This window comes from Pollachius pollachius, assembly GCF_949987615.1.
Source record: "Pollachius pollachius genome assembly, chromosome: 17".
Classification (NCBI taxonomy): Eukaryota; Metazoa; Chordata; class Actinopteri; order Gadiformes; family Gadidae; genus Pollachius; species Pollachius pollachius.
In genome coordinates this window covers 17,635,163-17,657,056 of record NC_136950.1, presented here as the reverse complement: position 1 = coordinate 17,657,056, position 21,894 = coordinate 17,635,163, and the positions used below count along the sequence as shown (strand labels likewise).

The 21,894-nt window shown below is 49.7% G+C and overlaps 1 protein-coding gene across 1 annotated transcript in view; it reads left to right on the top strand.

The window, feature by feature from the left end:
• Nucleotides 1-21,821, top strand: part of esyt2b (extended synaptotagmin-like protein 2b) — a 33,530-nt gene extending 11,709 nt beyond the window's left edge. The window contains exons 8-22 of the mRNA XM_079755120.1: nucleotides 4,419-4,539; nucleotides 4,781-4,957; nucleotides 6,094-6,176; nucleotides 6,972-7,020; nucleotides 7,357-7,446; nucleotides 7,591-7,686; nucleotides 12,203-12,277; nucleotides 14,352-14,438; nucleotides 14,520-14,669; nucleotides 15,599-16,032; nucleotides 18,560-18,661; nucleotides 19,320-19,451; nucleotides 19,889-19,994; nucleotides 20,446-20,495; nucleotides 20,744-21,821. Of these exons, the coding sequence (XP_079611246.1) occupies nucleotides 4,419-4,539; nucleotides 4,781-4,957; nucleotides 6,094-6,176; nucleotides 6,972-7,020; nucleotides 7,357-7,446; nucleotides 7,591-7,686; nucleotides 12,203-12,277; nucleotides 14,352-14,438; nucleotides 14,520-14,669; nucleotides 15,599-16,032; nucleotides 18,560-18,661; nucleotides 19,320-19,451; nucleotides 19,889-19,994; nucleotides 20,446-20,495; nucleotides 20,744-20,789 (1,798 nt within the window). The 3' untranslated portion in view covers nucleotides 20,790-21,821. The remainder of the gene's footprint in view (nucleotides 1-4,418; nucleotides 4,540-4,780; nucleotides 4,958-6,093; nucleotides 6,177-6,971; nucleotides 7,021-7,356; nucleotides 7,447-7,590; nucleotides 7,687-12,202; nucleotides 12,278-14,351; nucleotides 14,439-14,519; nucleotides 14,670-15,598; nucleotides 16,033-18,559; nucleotides 18,662-19,319; nucleotides 19,452-19,888; nucleotides 19,995-20,445; nucleotides 20,496-20,743) is intronic.
• Nucleotides 21,822-21,894: the final 73 nt, after the last annotated feature.

Below are 21,894 nucleotides of genomic sequence, written 5' to 3'. Positions count from 1 at the left end.
CGGCGGGACACTCCTGGTGTCAGTAAAGCCATGTACTCTGTTCAACACGCCCGTCCTGATGTCGGTGGACCTCGGCCTTTAGCTCGGCCGACAGCAGCACATCCGTGCCAACACTTAAAGGTTGTATCAGCGATTCTAGGCCGAAACATAAATGATCACATTCATCTGATCTTTCCTCATGATCCGCTAGCTGCCCCCCCCCCCCCCCCCCCCCTCCCATAAGCAGACCGTCAAAAAAACACGTCTCTGTAGGCACCCTATGCTCCGAGATTGTACCAAAAAACAAATGGTACTACCAACCACTCAAAACGAAAATAAATAGTATTCCAACCAATCACTGACAAGGGGTGGATGTTGTGGGGTTTTGCGCTGCGTTCATGATAGTTTTTACTGGATGCACGAAACATGGAAGGGGGGGGCGAGCTGGCTCTGTTTGTTTGGGATCTCGCTTCAAATACCAACAGAAGACATGTGACCCAACATCACTGATACAACCTTTTATCCCCCAATGGTCGAGCTGAGACAAGGAGAGGTAGTCGTCAGGCACTAGGCAATAAATGGAGCGCTTAGGAATCGGGACAGCTGAGCGATCGACTGGGGATGATCTGGGCCAATCGCAGCCTGACAATCACGGCTGTTAATGTGACCTCTTGGCGTGATCAGACCGCGCATGCAAACGTGAGGGTTTTATGAGGAGAATCTGAATATGCAAACATGAGGACTTTAAGGAGGAATCGCAAAGATTCCTCCTTAAAAAAGATTCCTCGCTGGCCGTTACAGTGAATGATTCACTCTAACAATATAATACAACTACAGCAATCAGTTTAATGAACTCACTCTTCAACAGTCAACAACTTTAGCCATCATTATCGAAGATGTGGCCGAAGAGATTTCAGCCCTCATTCTCAGGCTCCTAGAAAGCTAAAAATTCAGTTGAATCACTGGTTGTGAGTGTTTAAAATGTGGAAACACAAAACTCCCAGATTCGTGATGGTTCTGCTAACCCCGCAATACCTTTGTCTATCAATAGTAACCGGGTCTCTACGGGTTGTGATAAAAAAGGTATATTTTATTTATTACAATGCCATCACGCCCGTAGCTATGAGGTTACTGCGGTCCGCACCTCGGTCATTTAAAAGAAAAGAAAGGCTGAAGAAAATTCTCTCTCTCTCTCTGTCTCTTTCTCTAATAACAACTGCATAAAGAATCAGCACTGGAGAACATCTCTGGGTATATTCAGTCTAGACTTAGACTAGGTTCTGTGTCCACTGTGTGACATCTGGTCACACAGGGCCTCACGATTTATCAAACCCAGGCTACGGCTCTGAACGCAATGATTTACATAAATACAAAACAGATCGTAAAACATATTTATTAAATACACAACTGGTCAGGAGAACCTCCCCATCCACAGGTTCACCACCAGTGGAGCTCAGATATCCTCAACCAACCAGTTTGCTTCCTCTAATGTCAGATCTGAGGGCTGTCTCAAACTGATGAGATGTCAGCGGCACCAGCTGCTGCCAATCTCTCTGACACAGAGCCGTCGTAACGGTTAGCCGTCTCTGACAGGAAGTCAAATGCTGAAGGTCAACACAGACAGGAAGGCAACACAGACCGGAAAGCAACATAGACAGGAAGTCAAGCCAGAAAGGAAGTCAACACAGACAAGAAGACAGAACAGACAGGAAGTCCACAAAGACAGGTGGTCAACAGAGTCAGGAAGTCAAACGAGATAGATGAGGGAGTGGTTGGAAGAGACAGGGTGGGTCTCAATGTTTTAAAGGGCTGCATGTGGCTCAGGAGTGTCGAGATGTCCCTGAGCAAGTCATCTCACTCCCGACGAGTTGGCTGTCACCTTGCATGGCTGACTCCGCCGTCGGTGTGTGAATTTGTGCATGAATGGGTGAATGTGAGGCAATATTGCAAAGCGCTTTGAGTGGCCACTGCTTAGAAAAGCACTGTATAAACACAGTCCATCTACGATTCAAGAGGAAGCTGTGGTCCAACATGGCCGCCGGTTCTCCATGACATGTTAACCGAAGCAGGAGGACGTGATTCATCCATCGGGTCCCTTCCCGCTCAGCGAACCCGTAAAAACCGACCGGTTCGGGCTGGATTAATGGCGACAGCGGTGGTCTACTGCGCTGAGTATCGGCAGCTTGTGTTTCAGACGGGTGGCTTCCCCGTGTCGATACACTGCCTGTAGTCAGCACTGCTGAGACGAGGGAACTACTGATTATTGCAGTCGTTATGATGAGGTGCCACCACTGAATCTGTCCACACTCTATGGATTCTGTATAAAGCCCCAAAAAAGTTTAAAATATCTGCACACTTGTAAGCTGATTATTTTATGCAACCGACGCGTTTCGTAAACAAATCAGCTTACCATTGTGCGTTGATTTTACACTTTTTTTGGCTGCACATCACCAGCACCTGAGAATCAAAAGGCTGTGCAAAGGGACTTCGTTCTTTTTAGTATTCTGTGTCAGGGTTTCTGGTTGTGGATGAGAATGTAACTCCAAAGGTCCCTGTTGTGCCACCCAGATGATCAGGAGAGTAATGGCTGCCATAACTGACATACATAGTAATACATGAAAACATTTTGAATCATTTAGTTAAGAACGAAGTGCTGGAAGGTTTACCGTCTGGGGAGTCCAGGCATCCAGTCACAGTCACGCAACAGACCTGTCATCCAGTCAGTCACAATAACAGACCAGCCATCCAGTCAGTCACAATAACAGATCAGGCATCCGGTCATCACAACATACCAGTCATCCAGTCAGTCACAATAACAGATCAGGCATCCAGTCACAGTCACCACAACAGACCAGTCGTGCAGTCAGTCACATTTACAGATCAGGCATCCAGTAACAGCCACCCCAACAGACCAGGCATCCAGTCAGTCACACAACAGACAAGTCATCCAGTCACAAACACCTTAACAGACCAGTCATCCAGTACATACATACAACGTGCACTGAGACTGTAGTGTTACTTGTTTTACTCTACGTACTACTAACCGTTCGGCTCAAACTGCCCCTTGGGGAAAAATAGCATTTATTTGTATTGATTTCACAAATAATAATGATGGCTGCCGGTGATGTGTCACATGTTGGGCTGCTCTGATTGGTGGTAGGCCGATCCAATTTTGCCAGATGCATTTTGGCCTGAGCCTGTCGATATCGCACCTTGGAAATCTAAAATGAACAGAATGGTCCCAGACTAATAGGCTTTGGCTAATTGGTTATGGGATGTCAGGCTAACAGAGACCTATATTGGGAGTTGGAACTCACAACCTTGTTATTGCGAGACTGCATCGATCCATCATGCTACAGTTAACCCCTGCTCTCCTTTGCTGCCAGTCCTACTCCCCTCTCCCCCTCCTCCTCCTCCTCCTCCTCCTCCTCCTCTCCTCCCATTACCACCCAGTCTATTTATCAGACCCAAGGGGGATATTGCACCCCGTTTGACCGCTGGTCATGTGATCCGGCCGGCCAGGGTGGTGTTCTCTTCAGATCAGAGGATTATTTTGAGTCAACAACTGCACCCGTTCACACATGGAAGGAACTTCGACCTACCCGAGGATTACACCCAGATATTAATAACCCAAGGACAAACCTTTAGTTGTCTTCAAATACCTCCTCATAAAAACTATTTCCTTCTCTCCTTCTTCTCTCTCTCTTTATCATCTCTCTGTCTCTGTCTCTCTCTCTCTCTCCCTCTCGCCCTCTCTCTCTCTTTCTTTCTCTCCGTGTTCTCTCTCTCTCTCTCTCATTTTCTCTCTCTTTCTCATCTCTCTGTCTCTGTCTCCCCCTCTCTCTCTCTATCTGTGTCTCTCTCTGTCTGTCTGTCTGTCTGTCTGTCTGTCTGTCTGTCTGTCTGTCACTCACTTAGTCTCCTCTCCTCTCCTGAGTCCTCCTCTCAGCAGGACTGTTAGTTCAGGTCAGCAGGTCGTGGTGCAGATGAGTTAGTATTGGATAATCCTCTCCTCTATATGAGGAGCTGGTCCTACCTTCAGGCACCAGGTAGAGATTACCAAGAGCAAACTGTAATTTATATAAATTCTCCTTCGTGCCATGTGCAATAAATTGCTACAATTTTACCCATTGACTTCCATGGACACTGGGCACTTATTTGATCCGTTTCTATCCGTTTTTATTTTTTTCTTCTTATAGCCTTTTATGTTCTGAGAATGTTTGCCAAGCCCTGATTCAAATTGAGTTTCCCTTGCGGGACAATAATATATTAACTGAACTGAACTTCTCTCTCCCCTCCTCTCTCCTCTCTCTCTCCTCACCACCTTCTCCCCCTCTCTCCCCTTCCTCTCCTCATTTCTCTTCACCACCTCCAACCCCTCTCTCCCCCCTCTCCTCTCCTTTCTCTCTCCTCACCACCTCCTTCTCTCTCTCCTCTAGTGGTTTTTCAGAGAGTGTTATCCAGGATATTATCTTCAGTTACCTGGTCCTCCCCAACCGCATCACCATCCCACTGGTGGGCGACGTTGAGCTGACACAGCTACGGTACCCCATGCCTAAGGTACTGCTTCCTCCCAGACTCACTTTCTCCCTTTCTAGCTATCACACTGGCTGTTTATCCCCCTGGCTAGCTAGTTACCTGGCCAGCTAGCTCCCTGGCTTAATAGCTCTCTGGCCAGCTAGCTCCCTTTCTGTCTACCGCACTGGTTATTTATCCCCCTGGCTAACTCGCTCCCTGGCTAGCTATAGTTTTTATTTTATAGCTAGCTCCAGAGGTGATGATTGGTGGTGTATCTCTGCAGGGAGTTCTCCGAATCCATTTCCTTGAGGCCCAGGACCTTGAGGGGAAGGACCAGTTCCTGGGGGGTCTGATTAAGGCCAAGTCAGACCCGTACGGGGTCCTGCAGATCGGCACCCAGCAGTTCCGGAGCCGCACCATCAAGGCGAACCTGCACCCAAAGTGGAACCAGGTCTTCGAGGTGACAAAGACTCATATACACTTATAGACCATCTTTAACTGTAGAATGCAAATATTAAAGTCCAGCTTTAACTGTAGAGTGCAAATATTTTAGCCCTGCTTTAACTGTAAAGTGCAATTATTATAGACCCGCTTTAACTGTGGAGTACGGACATAGTCCTGCTTTAAATGTATATAAAATACATTATCGTGCTGCTTTACCTGGACTACAGACATTATAGTGCAGCTTCAACTGTAGATTACAGACATTATAGTCCGGCTTTAACTGTAGAGTACAGACATGTATATTCCATTTAATTGCATGGAATATAACCGTATAGAAGACGTTTTGTTTTTGTAGTACCTGTTTGTACCAGTTGTTAACCACACGTTTAAATGTTTAGTAGGGTTTATGTTTCACAGTTCACCTGGTACAACATCCACAAAGCTGTGATTAATTAGTAACAGTGTTAGTGAAAAGCCATTAAGAACTAAAACCGTCTCTTGGTCATGATGTCATCAATCATGTGACCCTGGGCGACGATGTCATGGTTCATGTGACCCTGGGCCACGGTGTCATGGATCATGTGACCCTGGGCGACGATGGCATTGATCATGTGACCCTGGGCTGGACAGTAAACCTATTTAGATGTATGCATACACAGAGTGCAGAGTGAGCCCAGAATACAGTTTCACACATCCTGTAAACGCAGTTTCACCCCCTCCCCGCCATGCACTCCTTCGTACATCATGTGAGGGATATGTTTACCTACGAAGAGACTAGGAGTCTTTCTAGTAAAGATCAGGGGAAGCTGGGGACTGGTTCACCCTAGGAAAGGGTTAGAAAAGGGGAACTAGACAACACTAGTTCACAGATGGGTTGGCTAACACAACCTGAAGGAAACCACCTTGCGTGTCCACCTAGATGTGTACTGGATAGATCAGTCTACCAGCCTACCCATTGGACTGTAGCAAACGTTGCTCATCTATCCGTCATACATCTAGGTGGACACGCCCACCTGTGATGTCAGAAGCTACACATTTTAAAAACGGCTTGTAATGGCTAATCACACTCATGCCTGGTGGTATAATATGTCCCCTTTAACTTATTAAAATGTAAACAACAGACAGATATCCCATCACACTTGTGTTCCCCAGGCGCTGGTGTACGAGTTCACCGGGCAGTACCTGGAGATCGAGCTGTTTGATGAAGACACCGATAAAGATGACTTCCTGGGCAGGTGAGTCCGCCTGGATACTGTAGCCTGGTTACTCCTGTGTGTGGGTGGTAGTCTTCGATAACCAGACACCTCTGCGTCTCAACAGATCAGAATAAATGCACTATGCATTCAACATTAACAGCAGTGGTCAAACACAACCAGCAGCAAGATGTTTCCTTGACAACGCAGAAACAACTTGCTCATAGCGCCATGGAAGAGATGAGATGATTATATCGCTGATTAAAAAAATAACGAGATGAATGAAAGGATCTAATTTGTAATCATTGTTGGTTACTGCGGTATAAACTCTGTTATAAACTCTTGTATAAACTCTGGTATAAATGTTGGCATAAACTCTGGTATAAACTCTGGTGTATACTCTGGTATAAACTCTGGTATAAACGTTGGTATAAACTCTGGTATAAACGTTGGTGTAAACGCTGGTATAAACTCTGGTATAAACGTTGGTGTAAACTCTGGTATAAACTTGCAGGTGGTGAGCGGCCTTGTCTGCCCCACATCAGCACCACGACCTCCTGGTACGTTAGGTGTCATAACGGAACAGCCCCTCCTGGCGTTTGTACATGAAACTCAAGCGTCGGTCCACCGGGTGGCCACAGACCTGAGATCTGCTCTTAATGAAACGCTGATGATGATGATGATGATGATGATGATGATGATGATGGTTATGATGATGATGATGATGAGACGGGTGGCCTTGGAGCTGGGACCGCCCTTCACAGCAACAGCCAATAGAGGCTGGGTTCCTCATTGCCCTGTTGGGAACCCTGACCTCTGACCTGTGGTTCTCCTCAGCCTCATGATGGACCTCAGTCAGCTACACCAGGAGCAGAAAGTGGACGAGGTAACGCCTGCCATCACTGTGATGATCATCTCTCTGTCTATATGACGGTGGAGATGATGGTCACTTTGAAGATCACCTCTCTGTTGTGTTGTCTGAGAGATGAAACATAAATAACTTGCTCAAAACAAGGTGAGATACAGGTTGGTCTCTGGGCACATGGTCGCTAGATGGAAGGTGTGTTAGGTGGTCTAAGGTGTGCTTGGTTTATGTCCCTCGTGAGTTACACTGTGTTCGCTCTACGTCTCCAGGGACTTAGGGTGCATTGGGTTCATGTCTCTGGTGATGTCAGGTTCTTGTGTTTTGTGTAGTGATCTGAGGTATGTTTGGTCTGTTTAGTGGTTCGACCTGGAAGAGGCCCCGACCGGTAAGCTCCACCTGAAGCTGGAGTGGCTCTCCCTGTTCTCCAATCCAGACAAGATCGACCAGGTAACAAACCAAGCACTCCTAAAGTTACAGTCACACAGTGGCATCGGTGGTGATATCAAAGCTACTCACCGAAGCGGGTTGTTTCCATGGCGCTGTCGCTTAATCATGAGGTAATTTCCTGTGTGTGTTTCCCTGTCCAATCAGGTGCTCCGAAGCGTGCGGGCGGACAGAAGCCTGGCCAATGAGGGGCTGTCGTCTGCCCTGTTGATGGTCTATCTGGACTCAGCGAAGAACCTCCCAGTGAGTTCTAGAACTACTACTCATCTCCTCTCTCCTCTCTACTCTCTCTTCTCTCCTCTTCCTACTCGTCTCTCCTCTCTCATCCTCCTTTTCCTCTCACTTCCTTCTGCTCCTCTTCTCTCCTTATCCTACTCCTCTCCCCTCCTCCTCCTTCTCCTCCTCATCTCTCCTCCCCTCCCTGTCCTCTCTCCTCCTCCTCCTCTCTTCTCCCTCTCCTCTTCTCCCCTCCTCCTCCTTCTCCTCCTCATCTCTCCTCCCCTCCCTGTCCTCTCACCTCCTCCTCTTCCTCTCTTCTCCCTCTCCTCCTCCTTCTCCTCCTCATCACTCCTCCCCCTCCTCCCCTCTGCACAGTCCTCCTGCAGGAGTAAGCAGGAGCCATCAGCCTGATAAGGGACTTATGCAGCCTTGACATGAGCACACAGAACTACTCTCCCCGCCCAGCGTAGAGTGGGTTCATTATTCATCACGCGCCGCACTGCTCTCTATTCTTGCCACAGGGATGTTTTCCATACGGGACAGCAAGTTCCATTACCCCCTTTCCTTCCCCTCGCTCAGACCACGTGGAGGTGGAGGAGGAGGTGGAGGAGGAGGAGGAGGAGGAAGAGGAGGAGGTGGCCAGCAGCGACGCCAGTAGAGATTCTGTGCAGCATCCCTGTGGTCCAGTACCCATACTACCATACCATGTAGTACGATAGAGAAAGATTTAGCTTGGCCCAATATGGAAGAGGCAGTATGCCAACAATACCAGGATGTTGTTCGACATCCAGTCGCGTTTCACAGTAGGCAAGCCAGCACGCCTTAGGCTCGTCTTACCCACAATCCTTTGCAGCAGGAGAGACGTGGAGGGCACTACAGGTGTGCTAATCAGTGAATTCACCTGTTTTATGACCATGCATACTGTGTGCAACAGTGCAGACTTTGAAAGGGTAGCTGCAGTACGTACTACAGGTAAAAATTGGAACGCAGCCCGTGTCATCTCAGCTCGTCAGGCATTCATCCATCAATCTCCCCCCCTCCATCCTTCTCTCACCACTCCTACACTCTCTCCATCCACCCTCATCTCCTAGCCGTCCTACTCTTCTCTCTCCTCTCCCTCCTCATCAATCCACCTCCTCTTCCTCTTCCTATCTTTCCTCCCCCAACTTCCTTCTCCTCCTCTTCGTCCTGCTCTATCCTCCTCCTTCAACATCCTCCTCATCATCATCATCTCTCTCCTCCTCTCTCTCCTGGTCTTCCCTCCTCCTTATTCTCCTCCTCCTCATGCCTCTTTCCTCCTTCTCCTCCTCCTCCTCCTCCTCCTCCTCCTCCTCATGCCTCTGTCCTCCTCCTGCTCCTCCTCCAGAGTGTGTTCACAGGGACCCTGCAGGCTTGTGGACCCCATGCTGAGCGCAGGGCGTCTGGCCTGGTCTTTACCGAGGCCCAGGCCTCTCAGTCTAGGAAGCTACTCGTGAGTCCCCCGTACGCTGCATCCCCCTAGCCTCAGCCTTAGCTTCGGGTCCGTGTGCTAACAGTAGCCAGCTATGGGCCATAACTGTGCGTCATGATAACGTTAGCGTCAGCGCTGAGTGCTAACACAGCATCGTGATAGTGTGTTTTGTGTCTTAAAATACGTCGAGCAGCGACGTCGGTTCTGTGCCATAACTGTGCATCATGATGGCGCCGGCGCCGTGTGCTAACATAGCATCATGATAACGTTAGCATTGGTTCGGCGGGCTAGCATAGGTCAAACAGTAAGTTTGCGTCATGATGGCATTTGCTTTGTGTGCTGACATGATAGCGTTAGCACTGTGTGCTAATACAGCATCATGATACCGTTAGCACTGTGTGCTAACATAGCATCATGATAGCGTTAGCTTTAGCTCTGTGCGCTAACATGGCTCAAACAGTAGCTGTATCTGTGGTGTGAAGCATGTCTCATGGATCTACTGTTCGTGAAGAATGGTCCAGAGGAACCATTAGCACAGCCCACACTACGAGGCGACCAGACCCCTTCAGACCCCCAAGGAGCAGGGGCGGGGGGGTCTTCCTACTGGTGGGTCTGGTTGATCTATAGACCCCTACTAGAAGCAGGTCTTCCTACTGGTTAGTCTCCAGAAGGTTTTCAGCTGCAGCACTGAGACGTCAATGTACGGATTATCAGACCCCTGCCTTGCTCTAACAACTCCCACTCTCAAACTCCTCCCACTGCAAACTCCTCCCACTGTCAAACTCCTCCCATCCTCAACTGCACTCACTCTCAGACTCCTCCCACTCCCTGCGTCCTCCCTATTGCATACTCCTCCCACTACCTGACTCCTCCCACTATCTGACTCCTCCCACTATCTGACCCCTCCCACTATCTGACTCCTCCCACTACCTGACTCCTCCCACTATCTGACTCCTCCCACTATCTGACTCCTCCCACTATCTGACTCCTCCCACTACCTGAGTCCTCCCACTATCTGACTCCTCCCACTATCTGACTCCTCCCACTATCTGACCCCCTCCCACTATCTGACTCCTCCCACTATCTGACTCCTCCCACTACTGGACTCCTCCTCCTCACAGAAAGCTCGTAGAGGCACTACACTACTGCTACTGTCTGTTATCTATTACTATTCATTAATTTAGTATATTCTATTATCTGACTTGTACAGGTCATCAGGTGGGTAGGGGTTAGGAAATTGTTCATATTGATGCATTTATGACATGTAGCCTGCAGACCAGGGATGGAACCAATGACATGTAGACTGAAGACCAGGGATGGAACCAATGACCTGTAGACTGAAGACCAGGGATGGAACCAATGACCTGTAGACTGAAGAACATTGGGATGGAACCAATGACATGTAGACTGAAGACCATAGGGATGGAACCCATGACATGTAGACTGAAGACCAGGGATGGAACCAATGACATGTAGACTGAAGACCAGGGATGGAACCCATAACATGTAGACTGAAGACCATAGGGATGGAACCCATGACATGTAGACTGCAGACTTGCTGCTTTCTCTGGGTGTGTGGCCCCTGACTAACGCCTGGGTCTGGTTCTCTCCTGTGTTCTCTGTGTGTGGTGCCCCTGACTAACGCCTGGGTCTGGTTCTCTCCTGTGTTCTCTGGGTGTGTGGCCCCTGACTAACGCCTGGGTCTGGTTCTCTCCGTCTCTCTCCTGTGGTTTTAAAGAGCAGCCTGTCAGATTACAGCCATGACGGGGCCAAGCAGGTGTCGGTCTTTAAGACCCTGAAGGTACCGTCTGAGAGGCGGCGTGCATGACATCACTTCCTGTGTTTCTTCTTTTTCCCCTCGCCTGCATCCCCTGCACCTTGCTACTGTGATGACTCCTTTTGAATTATGAATTATGAACCCAGCGAGCACCTGTATGAAACATGCATGGGAGTGTCCGTGGGCGTTGTGTTGTGATGTGCTCATCTCCTTACTGACCGGTTCACAGCCTGCTTGACTGACTGTTTTTTGGATTCGATGGGGGAGGAGGGAGAGGATAAACACATAGTTAAACCTGCACTATGTCACCTTTCTACTGCAGCGATTTACTCCACTAAAGAGAATCTGAACCAAGATGTTTCTCAAGAGTAAAGCACGCATCCATGATTAAATCCATCCTAGGAAATCTTCTCTGTCTAGTTTTATTCTTGGCCCCACTGTCTGAGATGATGTAATGCTAACTGCAGCTACAACTTAAGCCATGAGAGGCTGCTAAGGGGAAATCACACCTAGTGCAGGTTTAAATAAGTGCTAGTGATTACATTTTTCTGTTTGAGTGAGTTGTAGTTATCTTCCAAGGCCTGATATTTAATGTTGGAATACAGTTCATGGGTTTGGCCTCTAGGTGACACCAAACTCACAGAGAGGCGAGTGGTGTGTAGGTGCTCTTTAAGTCTCCAGTACTCAGGAGGAATAATGTATATTTATAGATTTATATTCAGTAACGTTATGGAGGCAGTAAAACAATCTGTCCAGGAATTGCTCGGCTAGGTGAGAATTTAGAGGAGCTGCCTATGATTGGTTGTTTCCGTGACAATTTGATCTGATTGAAACCTGAAACTTAATGTTCGATTCGGAAGCCATCACTTCTACATGTCACAAGATATAATCAATTGGTGAAACATTGTGTGTGTGTGTGTGTGTGTGTGTGTGTGTGTGTGTGTGTGTGTGTGTGTCTGTGTATGTGTGTGTGTGTGTGTGTGTACCTGTGTGTGTGCCTGTGTGTGTGGGTATTTGTGTGTGAGCCTGTGTGTGTCTGTGTATGTATTTGCACCTGTGCATGTGTGTGTGTGTGTGTGTGCCTGTGTTTGTGTGTATGTGTATATGTGTGTGTGTCTGTGTGTGTGCCTGTGTGTGTCTGTATGTATGTGCACCTCTGTGTGTGTTTGTGTGTGTGTGTATGTGTGTGCGTCTTTGTGCCTGTGTGTGTGTATGTGTGTGTGTACATGTGTGTGTGTGTGTGTGTGTGTGTGTGCGTCTTTGTGCCTGTGTGTGTGTGTGTGTGTTTGTGTGTGTGTGTGTGTGTGTTTCAGTGTGGTAAGAAGAGCAGCAGTGAACCCAGTCCGTTTGTCCGGTTCTCCGTGGGAACCAAGACGCTGGAAAGCAAGGTGAGTGGGTTCTACCCTTTTTTCTTCCGGTTCTGTTCTACGGTTCTCCGCCTGGTTCTGTTCCTGGTTCTGTTCCTGGTTCTTTCCCTGGTTCAGGCCAACGTGTGTGTTTTGTGAACTAGTTCCAAAACGTGTACTTTGTGTGAACTAGTTTCAGAACGTGTGCTTTGTGGGAACTAGTTTCAGAACGTAAACTAGTTTCAGAACGTGTGTGTTGTGTGGACTAGTTTTAGACTGGATGTGTTGTGTGAACTAGTTTCAGAACGTAAACTAGTTTCAGAACGTGTGCTTTGTTTGAACTAGTTTCAGGACGTTTGTGTTCTGTGAACTAGTTTCAGAACGTGTGTGTTGTGTGAACTAGTTTCAGAATGTGTGTTTTGTGTAAACTAGTTTCAAAAAGTGTGTGTTGTTTGAGTAGTTTCAGTCCAGATATTTTGTGTGAACCGAGAACATGTGTGTTTGTGAACTAGTTCCAGAACGTTTCAACTCCGCGTATCAAATCAGCGTCAAGTGCTGATTGACAGCTGTTATAATCTTCACACAAACATAATCGCCTCCAGGATGACATTAAATGGACATAGCTGTGTGATGTGTACACATCTATATTGTCCAGTAGTGTTTTTGAATAAAACATAACACATAGAACTTAACCCTGGGCTCAGAGAGCCACACCTCCTAGCACGATCCAATGGCTTTAATGAAGCCGCCCGGAGGAACGCCTGCTTATTGCTCCGAACACACTGCAGCTACTTGAGGCATGCACACACATGTGCACACACGCACACAAACACACACATTGGCATACACACACGCACAAGCACGCAGGCACACACACACATTCGTATACACACGGCTGCACGTACAGACATATGCATAACACAAGCACACACAAGTACAAGCACTCAGGCACACACACGTACAAGCACACACACACACACACACACACACACACACACACACCATCAAAGCCACCTGGAACAGTATTCAATTTTATTTATGCTAATGCTGCTCAGCTCTGGAAAACAAGGCGTGACCGTTCAATAGACGTTAAGTTCCATACAATCTGTGGTATCTTAATTAAATTCCCTCCTTTCTCTGCCGTGAGCTGACTGGTAAATCTATTGCACAGAGTAAGGGATGATTGGCTCCGTAATGATTCATCCTAATGAAGTCGTTTAATACCTTAAGGTCCTTTCTCCCGCTGTGGCGAGCTCACTAAGGTCCTCTGACCAGATGCTTGTGACTCATCCGCTCTGTTTAAACAATAATATAACAATATAACACAACGACACAGTATGACACAACTACACACTGTAACACTGTACAATAAAACGCAACTACACACTATAACACTACACAATATAACACGACACAGTATAACACTACACAATATAACACAACTACACATTATTACACTACCCACTATGACACAACTACACACTGTAACACTGTACAATAAAACACAACTACACAATATAACACAACTACACATTATAACACTAGACACTATGACACAACTACACACTTGAGCACTGCACAATATAACACTACTACACACTTTAACACTACGCAAAATAACACTACCACACACTTTAACACTACACAATATAACACTACTACATACTATGTTGCTACACACTATAACACAACTACACAATGGCACTACACAATATAACACAACTACACAATATAACCCAACTACTCACTATAACACTACACAATATAACACAAGTACACACTATAACACTCCACAATATTACACAACTGCACATCATAACACTACACAATAAAACACCAGTGCACACTATAGCACTACACGATATTACACAACTACACAATATAACTGTACAATATAACACTACTACACACTATAACCCTACACAATATAACACAACTACACACTATAACACTACAAAATATTACACTACAACACACTATAGCACTACACAATGTAACACAACTACACGCTATGATACTGCACCGTGTAGGCTGTCGTGTTGTGAGCTACGACCAGCGACGGCTGTCGGCCCGTCAGATGTTCTCCATGAACCCACTGAGCTGAGTCCTTCCTCAGGTCCGCTTCAAGACGCGTGAGCCCATGTGGGAGGAGGCCTTCTCCTTCCTGGTCCACAACCCCAGGAGACAGGAGCTGGAGCTGGAGGTAAGGCCCTTCCCCCTGCACTCCATCAGGTCCTCCTCCGTCCCCAAGCCTCACCTCCGCCTCCCTCTGTCCGGTCCCAAGGTGAAGGACGACAAACACAAGTGCACCATGGGTAACCTGACGGTGCCTCTGAGGGACCTGCTGCAGGAGCAGCACATGACCCGCACCCAGAGCTTCTCCCTGAGGAACTCGGGCCCCAGCGCCTGCATCACGCTGCGCCTGGCCCTCAGGGTAACTCCGCTCCGCCGTGTTGGTGTCGCTCCGGTTCTGGTTTTCTTCCGGTACTTTAACAGATCACAAACTAATGGTCTGTGGTCCGACGGTTTGCGTGTCAATCAAAGGCCTCGGCCTTCGTCCTTACTCACCCTCTGCTCCTCCCTTCTCCTCCGTACTCTCCCCCCTCCTCCCGTCTCCCCCCCTCCTCCCCCCTCCCCTCCCCCCTGCTCCTCCCCCCTCCTCCTCCCCCCCTCCCACTCCCCCCCCTCCTCCCCCCCTCCCCCCTGCTCCTCCCCCCTCCCTCCTCCCCCCTGCTCCTCCCCCTCCCCCCTGCTCCTCCCCCCTCCTGCCCCTCCCCCCTGCTCCTCCCCCCTCCCCCCTGCTCCTCCCCCCTGCTCCTCCCTCCTCCCCCTCCCCCCTCCCCCTGCTCCTCCCCCTCCCCCCTGCTCCTCCCCCCATCCCCCTGCTCCTCCCTGCTCCCCCTCCCCCTCCCCCCTGCTCCTTCCCCCTCCTCCCCCTCCCCCCTGCTCCTCCCCCCTGCTCCCCCTCCCCCTGCTCCTCCCTCCTCCCCCTCCCTGCTCCTCCCCCCTCCCTCCTCCCCCCTGCTCCTCCCCCCTCCTCCCCCTCCCCCTGCTCCTCCCTCCCCCCTGCTCCTCCCCCCTCCCCCTGCTCCTCCCTCCTCCCCCTCCCCCCTCCCCCTGCTCCTCCCCCCTCCCCCCTGCTCCTCCCTCCTCCCCCCTCCCCCTGCTCCTCCCCCTCCCCCCTGCTCCTCCCCCCCATCCCCCTGCTCCTCCCCCCCATCCCCCTGCTCCTCCCTGCTCCCCCTCCCCCTCCCCCCTGCTCCTCCCTCCTCCCCCTCCCCCCTGCTCCTCCCCCCTGCTCCTCCCTCCTCCCCCTCCCTGCTCCTCCCCCCTCCTCCCCCTCGCCCCTGCTCCTCCCTGCAGGTCCTGAGTCTGGAGAAGCAGGAGCCCTCGGACCGGCCCTCCTCCGTCCAGGTCCGCAAGACCAGCGTCCCCCAGGCGGCTGCCCCCGGCCCCTCCTCCAGCTCCACCCTCTCCGACTCCCCCAGGGCCGGGCCCACCCCCCCGCCTCCTCCTCCTCCCGCCGCCGCCTCCCCTCCGTCCTCGGCCCCGCGGCGCGCCCCCTACTCCTCCTCCTCCTCCACCCTGACCCTCCCCCAGCGGGACGGGGAGCCGTACTCCCTGAGCCCCGCCCGCAGCGTCTCGGCGCTCAGCTGTCACCTGGTGTGCGGCGGCGGCGGCGGCGGCGGCTCGCAGCAGCGGCTGGGCCCCGGCGAGTCCAGCGTCAGCCTGGCCTCGGACGCCTCGCTGCCCGGCGCCCACCTGGAGCTGCACAACCGCCTGCGCCTGCTGCACAAGTACGGAACCGCACCGCCCGTCTGCTGCTGCTCACCTGGCTGTTGTGTAGTCGGTGGGGGGAAGTCGGTCACCTCACTTCCTGTCTGTTGGTGTTAACCTGTCTGTTGTGTAGTCGGTGGGGGGAAGTCGGTCACCTCACTTCCTGTCTGTTGGTGTTAACCTGTCTGTTGTGTAGTCGGTGGGGGGAAGTCGGTCACCTCACTTCCTGTCTGTTGGTGTTAACCTGTCTGTTGTGTAGTCGGTGGGGGGAAGTCGGTCACCTCACTTCCTGTCTGTTGGTGTTAACCCGTCTGTTGTGTAGTCGGTGGGGGGAAGTCGGTCACCTCACTTCCCGTCTGCTGCTGCTCACCTGGCTGTTGTGTAGTCGGTGGGGGGAAGTCGGTCACCTCACTTCCTGTCTGTTGGTGTTAACCTGTCTGTTGTGTAGTCGGTGGGGGGAAGTCGGTCACCTCACTTCCTGTCTGTTGGTGTTAACCTGTCTGTTGTGTAGTCGGTGGGGGGAAGTCGGTCACCTCACTTCCTGTCTGTTGGTGTTAACCCGTCTGTTGTGTAGTCGGTGGGGGGAAGTCGGTCACCTCACTTCCTGTCTGTTGGTGTTAACCCGTCTGTTGTGTAGTCGGTGGGGGGAAGTCGGTCACCTCACTTCCTGTCTGTTGGTGTTAACCCGTCTGTTGTGTAGTCGGTGGGGGGAAGTCGGTCACCTCACTTCCTGTCTGTTGGTGTTAACCTGTCTGTTGTGTAGTCGGTGGGGGGAAGTCGGTCACCTCACTTCCTGTCTGTTGGTGTTAACCTGTCTGTTGTGTAGTCGGTGGGGGGAAGTCGGTCACCTCACTTCCTGTCTGTTGGTGTTAACCTGTCTGTTGTGTAGTCGGTGGGGGGAAGTCGGTCACCTCACTTCCTGTCTGTTGGTGTTAACCTGTCTGTTGTGTAGTCGGTGGGGGGAAGTCGGTCACCTCACTTCCTGTCTGTTGGTGTTAACCTGTCTGTTGTGTAGTCGGTGGGGGGAAGTCGGTCACCTCACTTCCTGTCTGTTGGTGTTAACCCGTCTGTTGTGTAGTCGGTGGGGGGAAGTCGGTCACCTCACTTCCTGTCTGTTGGTGTTAACCTGTCTGTTGTGTAGTCGGTGGGGGGAAGTCGGTCCCCTCACTTCCTGTCTGTTGGTGTTAACCTGTCTGTTGTGTAGTCGGTGGGGGGAAGTCGGTCACCTCACTTCCTGTCTGTTGGTGTTAACCCGTCTGTTGTGTAGTCGGTGGGGGGGAAGTCGGTCACCTCACTTCCTGTCTGTTGGTGTTAACCTGTCTGTTGTGTAGTCGGTGGGGGGAAGTCGGTCACCTCACTTCCTGTCTGTTGGTGTTAACCCGTCTGTTGTGTAGTCGGTGGGGGGAAGTCGGTCACCTCACTTCCCGTCTGCTGCTGCTCACCTGGCTGTTGTGTAGTCGGTGGGGGGAAGTCGGTCACCTCACTTCCTGTCTGTTGGTGTTAACCTGTCTGTTGTGTAGTCGGTGGGGGGAAGTCGGTCACCTCACTTCCTGTCTGTTGGTGTTAACCTGTCTGTTGTGTAGTCGGTGGGGGGAAGTCGGTCACCTCACTTCCTGTCTGTTGGTGTTAACCCGTCTGTTGTGTAGTCGGTGGGGGGAAGTCGGTCACCTCACTTCCTGTCTGTTGGTGTTAACCCGTCTGTTGTGTAGTCGGTGGGGGGAAGTCGGTCACCTCACTTCCTGTCTGTTGGTGTTAACCCGTCTGTTGTGTAGTCGGTGGGGGGAAGTCGGTCACCTCACTTCCTGTCTGTTGGTGTTAACCTGTCTGTTGTGTAGTCGGTGGGGGGAAGTCGGTCACCTCACTTCCTGTCTGTTGGTGTTAACCTGTCTGTTGTGTAGTCGGTGGGGGGAAGTCGGTCACCTCACTTCCTGTCTGTTGGTGTTAACCTGTCTGTTGTGTAGTCGGTGGGGGGAAGTCGGTCACCTCACTTCCTGTCTGCTGCTGTCACTTGTCGGTTGTTTAGTCGGGGGATCTGACCTCTTAGCTTAACCTCAAGCAGAGAGAAATCACTGTGAGAATAACAAGAGAAATGTAGCGACTTAACTGTGGTCTATTACCTCCTCTCGCCTCCCTCCTATCTCCTCCCCCCTCTCCCCGCCTCCTCTCTCCTCCCTCCTCTCTCTCACCTCCTTTCTCCTCCTCCTCCTCCTCCCTCCCACCACCTCTATCCTCCCTCCTCCTCCTCCTCCTCCTCTCTCTTCCTCTCCTCCTCCTCCCTCCTTCTCTGTCCTCTCTCCCACCTCTCTCCTCCTCTCTCCCACCTCCTCTCTCCTCTCTCTCTCCTCCCCCCTCTCTCCTACCCCCTGTCTCCCACCTCATCTCTCCCACCTCCTCTCTCCTCCTCCTCCTCTCTCCTCTCTCCTCCTCATCCTCCTCTCTCCATCCCCTCCCTCCTCTCCTCCCTCCTCTCTCCCACCTCCTCTCTACACCTCTCCTACCCCCTCCTCCTCCTCCTCCTCCTCCTCCTCCTCCTCTGTGTGTCTCCAGTGGGTCTCTGTCTCCAGAGCCCTGTCCCCTGGGAGAGGTCCAGCTGACCCTGAGGCACAGCAGCCAGCGCAACAAGCTCATAGTGGTGGTCCACGCCTGCCGGTAACACAACTACACACTACAACACAACTACACACTACAACACTACACTCTTAACACAGCGCAACAAGCTCATAGTGGTGGTCGACGCCTGCCGGTAACACAACTACACACTACAACACAACTACACACTACAACAAAACTACACACTACAACACAACTACACACTACAACACTACACTCTAACACAACACAACAAGCTCATAGTTGTGGTGCACGCCTGCATGATACACAACCAGACACTATAATACTCCACAATATTACACAACTACACACTACAACACTGCACTTTAACACAACACAATGAACACACAGTGCTTCACACCTGCTGGTAACAGAATTACACACCGTAACACATAACACCTTACAACACAGCAACACAACACTGCACACACAACACCTTTGTGTGCAGCCTCCTGGTATGATTGTATAGTTGTGTAGTGGGGTCATGCTTGATGTGTGATGTTGTGTAGTGGGGTTGTGCGTGATGTGTGGTGTTGTGTAGTGGTGTTGTGCGTGATGTGTGGTGTTGTGTAGTGGTGTTGTGTAGTGGGGTTGTGCGTGATGTGTGGTGTTGTGTAGTGGTGTTGTGTAGTGGGGTTGTGCGTGATGTGCGGTGTTGTGTAGTGATGTTGTGCGTGATGTGTGGTGTTGTGGGCAGGCACCTCCTGGCGTTCCACCGGGACAGTGCGGACCCGTTCCTTAGACTCTACCTGCTGCCCGACCGCAGCCGGGGGGGCCGGAGGAAGACCTCGGTGATGAAGAGGACCCTGGACCCCGTCTACGACCAGACGTACGACTACACACTGCTACACACTATACACAACAATACACGCTACTACACACACCACACTACACACTGCACACACTACACACTAAACACTGCTACACACACAACCCACTACACACTTCTACACACTGCTACACACAATACACTCTACACACTAAACACTACTACACACTACACACTACATTAATAAAGATGGCAGTATATTATACATACAATATGTTTTTTTTTATTGTGTGTGTATTTGTGTGTGTGCCATGTGTATGTGTGTGTGTGCGTGCTTCTGTGTGTGTTTGTGCCTGCATGCGCGCTTGCGTGTGTGTGTATGTGCGTGCGTGTGCGTGCGTTTGTGTGTGTGTATGTATGTGTTGTCTGTGTGCATGCGTGCGGCGTCCGTGTGTGTGTGTGTGTGTGTGTGTGTGTGTGTGTGTGTGTGTGTTTAGGTTTGAGTTCAGTGTGTCCATGGTGGAGCTCCACAGGAGGTCTCTAGACGTAGCCGTAAAGACCGGAGGCAGAGTTCTGACAAAGCACAAGGGGCTTCTGGGAAAGGTAGTTTTATCACACGCTTCACACGCTGCCTATATCAATTATTCGCCGAAGGCTATTCCCCACTATTCACAGAGCCTGAGGTGAATAATTGCTTTAGTATATACTACACGTCAAAAATAAACAAGATAACACTTTTTGCTGGGATTTGTTTGTTTTTATTAGCGGTTTATTTGTTTTTTATTAGCGTGACCAGACGACCGTCACGCAATATCCAGAGTTTGAGATCTCAATCATGAGATATTGCCCAATATCCCGAGATAGCGAACCAATCAAATTGCGCCATCTTAGGCGGTTCACGTGTAGCATAAACTAAAGAGTGGCTGGATGTAGCATACATCCAGCCACTGGCTGGATGTATGCATCCAGCCACTGTATGCTACATCCAGTGGCTGGATGTAGCATACAGTGATGTCTGTTTATTGAGTGTATAATATGCATGTTGTGTTACCAGGTGCTGGTGGATCTGAGTGGAGAGGATATTTCTAAAGGATGGACACAGTGGTATGTACTTTATACTATTGTATATATTATAAATATTATCTTATTACTGTTGGCTATCTCTGGAGGTTTATATTATTATGCATATATTATATATATATTTATTTATCATATTATTACTGTTGACTATCTTTAGAGGGTTATGGATGAATTAACAGTATATTAGTATCATAATGCAGAACTGGTACAGGTTATTATATGTAGATATTATATATGTTATATTCATGTATTAATGGTGTTCTCTTCTTCAGGTACACTCTGACAGACGGATTATCAAAGAGTCCATCCTTGAAGTAGACAGAATACGGACACACACACACACACACACACACACACACCACACACACACACACACGTGAATCACACAGGGGACACACACTTCTAGGTCGGACCTCCAGTTTGTTCCTCTAGTTTTGTTTCCTCAACCTCAATTCTTCCAATGTTATGTTATATTTTTGGTGGGGTGTTTTGTTTGTGTGTGTGTGTGTGTGTGTGTGTATGTGTGTGTGTGTGTGTGCATGTGTGTGTGTGTGTGTGTGCGTGTGTTTGTGTGGCAGTAAAGCCTTTGCAGAGCATCGACTGCCTTCATGTTCATGAGATGTCCGTTGTTGAAGTGAACATGTAAACGTTACCACACGCCACACACACACGGTTACGTGAAACAATAGGATTCTGAATATGATGTTGTTTAACTTCCTCCAGGGTTGTTATGAACTGTTCTATGCTTCACACGTCCCTGATGTGTTGTTACTGATATTATTTGTGATATATTCTGGAAGATTCTGTGGCCATGGCAACGGGGTTTTTGACAGCAGATGCACGTAGCGGTCTGACCTTTGACCTTCTCCTTCCATTAATTCTCCTTCTTATTTACGTGTGGGATACCGGTCGCTGTTTCTAAGAGAATGCTCCTCTGGGCAGAATGAAAACGGGTTTAAAGTATGTTGTGATTCAGACTCTGAAGGCTCGCAGATGCTCTAGAGCTGAGGTTCTAGACTAACTCGAGATGAACCTAGAGCTGTGGTTCTAGACTGGCTCTGATTATGCTCTAGAGCTGTGGTTCTAAACTGGCTCCTAGAGCTGGGGTTCTAGACAGGCTCTGAGATCCTCTAGAGCTGGAGTTCTAGACTGGCTCTACGATTCTTGTTCAGGAATGATTGTTTGAACTAAAGTGAATGACTTGAAGAATATTTAAGCTGACTTGCATTGCTTTTCTTTGGGGTTTTTTGAGACCGTATTTTGTGTTTTTGAAAGCGTTATGTGGCCATATCTGTTTTTAAAACATGCATTTATAAGTTTGTTTGTTTTTTCTTTTAGGCCTGTCATATTTTATCATCTACCCTGTGCCTTAAAACTCTGTATAATTCTGGCATTTTGAAATTATAACTTTGAATGATAAGCA